Raw genomic sequence first — 8,638 nt, 5'->3', positions numbered from 1 at the left:
TTATTTAAAAAAATGTTAATGGCACCTTAGAGGCAGTCATGACTACACAACAAAATATACAAAAAATACATTTTTGTAGTTGCATCTTTCCACAGTGCTGCACAAAATGAAAATGGTATGAGAAACTTGTAGGTTACACACTGAGACAATTAACTTTAGTCAATAAAACCCGACAATTTTTGGTACACCTTGATACTACCACACCCAGGTTCCCTGGGTAAAAAAGGAAAGGTGGTTTTGTGCAAAACTTTCCGACAACAGTACAGCTTAATACGCTAAACATACAGCAAATCAACCGTACAAGATAGTTTGACTAGTCCTCATGCAGTCTTTATATACAGCATCATCTCAGTTTGCTTCTTCAGGGAAAATAAGCAATTCCATTAACTAAACTTACACTTTTCTCCATCCTTCACTGCTGTAATGTAAAATTGACTGATTCTTTCTGCTGGATTCTACTAAGCTTCAGAGAGACCATTCAAACTTTATCTGAAAACAAGCCTTTTATGAATCTCTTGCATTTTAGAATGGAGGAATGTAATTAATTAAAGACCATGTTCTGGTGTGATGGTAAATTAAAAAAAGCAGATAAATATTGCTTGATTAAAAAAGAGGAGAATAAACTTGTCTGATTGCTATTCCTACATAGACTTTCAGAAGTGATTAAACCGTTATCCAAATTAAAGTGTTTAATTACATTAATCTGTGTTTACCTTCTGTTGCACCATTGATTTCAGAAGTAAAATGTCTATATCACAGAGGAAAGGGACTTGGTTTCCAAAATTCCATAGCAGCTAAACGAACCACAAGCTTCTGTTTTGTTTTTTTTTCCCCCAAGTAATTTCTTGTTCATTGATTTTAACTCCAGAAAGCACCACCTCTGATTGTGCAGTTGACTTTGCATCAAACATAAGCCTGAACGGATTCCTCTTTGAACAGCAGCACTCAACTTTAACTTCAAATTTTGGAGTCTTTATGTTATTCAGTAGCTAATAATTAGCTTGTAACCCTTATGATTACAAAACTGAAGCTCATGCTTGCACTGGATTTGTCTAGCTTCAACTTCTAGTCAGTGAATGATGTGTATTTCCTACAGCAAAGTGCCTTCGCCCATTGAATTTCTATTCCCCAGATACACACTCGTGATTTTGTTCCAAGAAAACCATTGCCTTTTAAATATCCTTCATGTAGTGCAGATGTCAGATCTATATGTGATGGTCCTGCAGCAGAGACACTGCAGAACACAAGCATTTTGATATCAAGCCAAAAAGCAGTCAGACTTGATAGTGCTTCTCTAAGAATTCAGAACAAGTAGACATTTTAGGAGAACAATAAAATGAGAAGCTGCACAACCACATAACAAAGCAGAAAGGAAAAGGGATTTAAACTGGGTCTCATTCAGTGCTGTCAGTGACTAATTGGATACTCAACAATAATAGAGTTATAGCTGAAGCTAGTGGAGGCATCCATTACACAAGTTTTACAGGAAACCTAATTTTAGACCTGTATGCTGAAAAGGGAGAGATCAGGAAAAGTGTGCTAACCTTCACGAGAAACTAAATCTCCAGAAAACTCTGAGCAAAAAAGCTGCCAAAAGCCTATAGAACCGGTATTAACAACTAACTGAGGGGCGTTTCAGTTGGAGAACTACTGTCATAGTGAAGTGAAATAATTGACTACCAGGCAGCATTGAGCAGAAAAGACACTGTCTGGCAACTTGTTGTTGAGTAGGAGTGTTTTAGAGGCTCACACTGAGTAAGTGTAAGGAATATACTAAAAATGTCTAGTGTGTTGTATGAGAACATAAAAGCAAACAGTATCCTGACAGAACATGGTTAACTGATTGAGAAGCCGAACAAAGTTCTCATTAAGACAGGTCTTGCAACTGTTAGGGATGGCCTAGGCGTAATTTCACAGCAGGCAGAGCTTTGACTGCAGGCCAGATACCTACTCATGTAGTCCCAGCCTAAGCGGTGGAAGTGATGCTGATACTGCAGTTGGTGGGACAGCCACCAGCCTGCTCTTTGTCCTGGGCACAAACACAGCTGGCTAGCCCGCACTACCATGTCCTGGTGCTGTTTGTATCTGCTCCGTGTAAGCAAAAGCTAGGAAGAACCTTTCTGCATGAAGCTGTACTGTCACTCTACCTGGAGGCTGCCTGGAGTGTAGTTTTAGGGGCAGCTAATGATTCACTGCAGCAAGAAAGAAAAAGGCTCATCTCCCTTTTGGTCCCTGATTTAGACTCGCGAGACCTTTCCATCAACCCTTTAAGTCGCTAGATGTCTGGAATATCCACCTCTTTCACTAGGTTTTTCTTCCAGCCTAGTGAGCTAACCTGGCGTGCAGAAGACTGCAACATACACCAGTGTCAGCTCAAGGTAAGAGACAGGAGGGTGAAGGCAGGCAGGGAGCTCTCCCTTCCCCTTGGCACAGCTTCTGGCACTGCAGCCTTACTCTCTGCAAACTGTAGCAGTTTCACCCAAAAGTAGGCCTTTGCCCTTCACATCTTTTTTAAATTTCTTGATGCACGTCACATCCTCCAGTGATTTAAATCTAGCAGGGAAAATAACCTAGAGAAGTGCTGTACCCATTTACCAATTAGGGTTGTTTTAGTTTCCATGTGTAACATTAGGCAGCCTTTACAGCTTTTTCTGTGTCCTCTGCCAACATGGAAACACAAGACCCTTCTGTTTCCAATTTGGACGCAGTCAGATTTTATCAAGACCATCAGCAATCTTTCATAGGCTCATTGATTTTATGTTGCACCCTCATTTTGCACGGAGGTCATCTTCCAGGACTGTAATAGGATACCCTTGGAACAGAAGCCTTCACGTCCCCAGGTTGTACCACACCAACTTCATTATAAGAAAAATGATTAATCTCTTTCCTGTCCAACCTTGAGACTATCTGACATTACGTTTTTAACTACATACACTAGCACGGGGAAGACTATCTCTTTAAACATACAACCATGCAACAGGCAAAGGAGTTTTTCCCATGTAAAAATTATTAACATCTGGTATTTCTTTCTTGCACGTGTACCCTTCTGAACCCATTCAACAAAATGCTAGACAAAGTGTTTTATCAAGCGGCCAAACCAGAAGGTGGCTGTGCAAACTGAATAGAAGAATGGAGGTTATAATACAGATGGCAAGAAAACACCATGAAGAGTCACAGCTTTCTGAGGATCAGTACCAGGACTCTTTGGTTTTTGCAGTGGATGTATAATCTTATGGTCTACAGAAATGAGGGGAATAAAAAAGTCATAGGGCTGATGAGGAAAATGGTTGGTGGAATTTAGGAAAAGACTTCAGAAAGGAAAGGACTGGGAATAGAAGCACACTCATTAGCTAAAGAAATGGAAAACACAGACTATAAAAAGACACTATATGCCCTTTCAAAAATGAAGATAGGAACAAATTCTATTAAAACAGTGAAAAAGACCAAGAGGATCTCAGGACACATCAAAAGGGCATAAAAATAAACCAAGGGAAACCCTTTCTTGTGATGTAAAGACCATGAAAGAGCAACTTATTTTTCTCTTTTAATCTTTTTAACATTGTGGAAGAGACTTCCCTGTGAAGATAAGTTTATCAGCTGCGTCAGTGGAAGCAATGCCCTCAGTTTATGAGCTGGCTGGAAAAGGAGGCTAAGCGCAGGTACGTGGAAGGTGGGGGCGGAGGCCTGTTGCAGTGCACGCATACAGTGCCAAAATGGGTGACGAGACATGAGAAGAAAGGTCTCCCTGGACCGGCCAGCAGCATGAGCACATGCAGCAGTTAAGACAGAGAAGTTTTATTGCATAACACAACACTTCTCTCCTTCCTCAGGGGATACCAGGAATACAGGGGTAAAAGCAAATTAAAAAAAACAAAACAAAACATTATGAAGGAAAAGCAGAATGTATCTATATAATAATTCTCCCTGATGCAGCCAGGGATAAACAAATTGGTAAGTCTGGGCTTTATAAGGTCATATCCCTCTCAGCAGGACTCTTGCTTTCCACTCCACCTTCCTTGGAAGGTTAGGCAGGGCTGGGGTAGGATAACATGGGTGTGCCTGATCTGATCCGTTTCCGGTGCCTGTGCGCCAGCACAATCCTTCCTGATTTCTCTCTTCAAACATGTAGCACACATATAGGATTCTTTAAAGTTTTTTAAGAGTGTTTTAATTGAATTTTCTAAATGCTGAGTCACATCATTATTTATGCAGTTAATTCTGTCCTTCCTTCAAGTCCCTGAAGCCACAAAAAGTAACTGTATTCACTGTTAATCCAGTTGTGGTAAAATTTCAGAGTTTTTCCCCTGCCTCCACTCCCTTTCCTCAGAATAATGTTTTCTGAATTTCTACACCAACTATTGCACTTGATTAAAAACACACACATTGAGTAATCCCCTTCACCTCCCCCCACCCCCCGTAAAACCAGCATAACAAATACTGCAACTGGAAAGAAAATCTTGTCATGACAATTATTTTCGAAGTAAGTAACACTCAATATCAAATAACTTGAGACACTGTCTTTTTTTTCTATTTAATTCAGAGTGGAGAATAATTCTGGTTGTGGTGGGTTTTTTTTGGTTGGTTTTTTTTTTTTTTTTTTTTTTTTTAAGTAAAAATCTTGTTTTACATCATGGCTGAAAGCCAAGCAGATTTCAGGGAAATTTTTTTTGCAGTTCCTAAATCAAGAAAAATTAATTCCAGTAAAAAAACAAAACGAACCCTGTCTCCTAGTAGTGGTACTGCATGCTAATACATTATTTTCAGGAATGTTTGTCAAGAGAGTCTGCACAGTGTTTGTATACTTACAGAAGTTTAAAACCCTGCTCCCCGAAAGACCTGTTCCCTGATGCTTCTTCCATATTCCTTAATCTGACACAAGAAAAAAATCCACTGTACCCGGAGTCCCACTACCTATCTGCTCTGCGTTCAGTCAAGAACACCCCAACAATTCAGTGCTAACAAAGGCTCACCTAAATGTCGCCTTCCTGTGCCCTCCTTTGCCCTTGCAGGTTACAGGGCTTGAAGCAAGTGAGTGCTTTGGTCTGCATGACAACTTACCCATCAGTTACTTGCTGCTTTACTCCTTTACAAAGTGGCCCAGAGATCCTGCCATTCAGTTCAGTTCATCTTTGGAAGCCTTATGCCACATCGATGCATTTCCTGAGTGCAGTAAGGAATAGTGCCAGGATAGAACAACCTCTGACTGTGGTCAATAGTCATCACTGGTCTAATTTACAAACAATAAACTCTCTGTGCAAAGGGTTACTAGCCGAATAATCAAGTTTTCCTAGTCCTGAAAACTAGAAATGCCATATACAGATACCAATTTATTTAGAATCAAGAACTATTAATACATATGACTGTATAATCTGTTTTATAATTCTACTTGGATTCAGAGAGAAAATTAACTTATTAGTCTAACAGGGCTGATACACATTATGGTGCACTCCCTCCTGATCCCGCTCTTCACATTAGTCTAGTAAAAAGCACACCTGAGACTTGCAGTCCCTTGGATCCCTCCCAGAGCATCGCACCATCTTCTGTGGGTGTGGGTTTGTAAAGTGGAAAACCCACTGGATTAAGGCAGAAGACTTGACATAAGCGAGAAGTTCATCACAGACATAGCCAATTAGACACAATTGGATTGAACAGGCAAGTGACTGCCAACAAGTATGCACTTATGTATTCACACCCTGAAGTCCAAGAGTCTTTGTAGCCTTCTCCATCCAGTGTGCACATTTAAACTGACAAAAAAAAATCTGTATACACACAGCACTTAAAAAAGAGGGTGGGAAAGAAGAAAAAAAGAGAAGAAAAAGAAAGCAGCCAGACCAGCAGCTTCATCTTGGTATAATCATCCTTTCTATGGCACAAATGATATGATCCCAGTTTTTACAAAATATTGCCAGCAGTGTCACTGCGAAAAAAGTGCAGATGATATGAAAACGACTCTTCATCATAGGAGCAATGAACTTTGCAAGAGTAGAAACACACACTAAGATGACAGTCATGAAGGCCAGGATAACATTTATGCATTTCCCCAGGAGCACTTTGGCGTTAACTGTTTCGGACTGCTGTGCTTGCTGTTCTTGCTGATGGAGCTCCAGCTTTGAAACCCGGGTCTGGCATGATTCCAAGGCTTCCTGGAGGCAGAAAACAAGAATTAGGGCAGCTTGTATTTCCATACACCACTTTTCCCATTTTAGCTGCAGAGCCACCCATCAGCTAGATTAGAAGTGTAATTTATTACAGACTCCTAAAATTTGAATGACCCACCAAATTTTTTAAAAATAAATGCACATACATATCTGCATGTGCATATCGCTGCCTGCCCAGGCATAATCAAGTCTGACAACTCTGTCCAAAATGTAGTTTTTATATTTTTCATGCTTGAGAAAAAGTATCGTAACTCTAATGCTCATGACAGATAACGTTTCCTGCATATACTGATGAGATAAAAGTACTGGGAAAGCTGTTGCCATGGCAACTCTCATTGTATTAAACCAGCATCAAAATTAGTTTCTGTGTATATGCTACAGAAAATATTAGGGTAGTGCTGTGCTACTAATTAAATCTACTTTGCAACATGTAGCATTCAGTTTACACCACCCCTCTGGTCTACATGGATTTTCTCTCAAAGGAACCCAGGGTGCACGGCCAGGCTTGAGTCCTCAGCAAGACATAGCTTCTCCCTCTGTCAGTGGGAAGGCTCCTTAATCCATACTGCAAGTGGGCAGCGTGCAGTGGAGGCAGTGGAGAAATCTGTGGTGACACTTTCATGGGATTCTCTCTTTCACACGATATATTCCACTTCACATTCTGTTCTAAAGAAAGCAGACCTTTCTCTTTGGCTTGAAGGTGTACTAAAAACGGTCTTTGAGTAAAATGGTTCCTAAGTCACTAACCCCACTCTTAAGCCCTCCAGGAATGAAATATGGAAAAATTTCCAACTGCTTCACTTGCTTGCCAAAATGCTGCTTTTTTTTTGCTGAAGTTGGGATTTGGGCACCACTACATAACACAGGTGCAAGGCTGCAATTTAACGATACTGTCCAACTTGATAGAACCTTTTACCACTGTGTAAAAGGCAAAAATTATGCCTACATCCTTACTTCCTTTCCCACTCTCAAACTCCAAACATTTTCCTTGCACTGGCAGGGATGTTCACCTGGTCACACAGTAAGCTGATTCTATCCAATACTCTGTGTGAAAATAAACAAAGCCACTGCACACAGAGTTATGAGCTTTCTTTGGCTGTGTCAGTTCACCCTTGTTTCAGTAAATTGAACTGGCTTACCATGGACCAGCCAGGCAACAAAGTCAGCGCAAAGCTCGCGGCACAGCACCTTACAAAAGGCTGCTTCCTTTCACTGTTCTAGGAATTAGTAATCATACAGAAGAGCGTTCTTAATGAGTGGCACAAAGTCCTTCAGGGTTCACGCATGCTGTCCACTACACACTAAAGAACTTTCCTGGTCCTTCCTCCACACTGACTGCAAGTTATTCTCAAATCACCTCATGCTAATTTAGCGAAAGCCCAGCCGCAGAAGTCTGATAGCTGCAGTTCTGCATTGAAAGGCTGAGCAAGTGTTTTAAAAACAATCTGCCCATCTGCTAGGGGACAGAGCGCTCCAAACTTAGGTTGTTACTTAAAATCTCCACAACTTAAATGCTTTTACTCTATTTTAGCTTATTTGCCAAACCCTCAAAGACACAGGGTGAAACAGGCCCAACTGTACAGAGATAAAAGAAACAAGGCTGTGTCAACGTAGCACTCCAATTAGTTTTAAAAAGTCTCTGACACCTCTCCAGGGTTCTGCTAATGAGTTAGCGAACATTTCACAGCCCTTCTGCTGGAGAACACGGGTCTCATTCAGTTTTTACATCCTCAAGATGCCTTCCCAGAAAGGAGTCCTGCACGAGATACCTCTGTTCTTTCAGTCTACAAAGGAACCTACAATATGTTTAGATTCAGGACCATTCCTTTCCCAGTTTTACAGAGGGTTCCCAACCCTCACACCGATCGGGAAACACCATGATTGTCCTGCTGCCTGTGCTCTCTACGTTTAGAAATGCGAGCACAGGGGCATGCAGAAGAGGCTGGGTGGTTTTTTTTTCTTTTTTACCATGTGAGCCAATATGAAGACAGTCTTTGAGTGCTCCTCAGTTGTTAGTGAATTTAAACCCACGGTAAGGCAAAACAATGTTTTCACCATTTTTCACCACTTGCTCAAACTTGGGGTAGAAATATTATGATGCCTATATTGTATATAAATATTCCAGTATGTAAGTACATGCTGTTAGGACAAACTTGTAGACATTATGACCAGCCTTTTGATTGAAGCCAGACATGACTACAACTGACCACTAACGTGAACATGCCCTACAGCTTTGATTATAGGGGCCTTTGTGACCATGGATTAAAACTCTTAAATTACAACTGGCAAATCTACAAGCCTGTTTATCAGTTAGCTCTCTTACTTTTTACCTTAAACTCAATTTATAAAAAACCTTGACAGTGACATGACTACATATTGGAGAAACTCTGAGCAAGAGGCTTATGTTTGGACATTGTCAAAAGTGGCATTTGACACAATACAAGGAGACTCAATTCTCTCCTCCTCTGGTGCAAGAAATT

The 8,638-nt window shown here is 40.7% G+C and overlaps 1 protein-coding gene across 9 annotated transcripts in view; it reads right to left on the bottom strand.

The window, feature by feature from the left end:
- Positions 1 to 8,638, bottom strand: part of TMCC3 (transmembrane and coiled-coil domain family 3) — a 148,369-nt gene continuing 139,731 nt past the window's right edge. For all 9 annotated transcript variants that reach the window (XM_075428448.1, XM_075428443.1, XM_075428449.1 and 6 more), the window contains one exon: positions 1 to 6,143. In XM_075428448.1, coding sequence (XP_075284563.1) covers positions 5,841 to 6,143 — 303 coding nt within the window. In that variant the 3' untranslated portion in view covers positions 1 to 5,840. The remainder of the gene's footprint in view (positions 6,144 to 8,638) is intronic.

The sequence above is a fragment of the Opisthocomus hoazin genome, chromosome 8, assembly GCF_030867145.1.
Source record: "Opisthocomus hoazin isolate bOpiHoa1 chromosome 8, bOpiHoa1.hap1, whole genome shotgun sequence".
In the NCBI taxonomy this organism is placed as follows: Eukaryota; Metazoa; Chordata; class Aves; order Opisthocomiformes; family Opisthocomidae; genus Opisthocomus; species Opisthocomus hoazin.
Note: the sequence above shows the minus strand (reverse complement) of the source record. Positions and strands in the feature narration are given on the sequence as shown.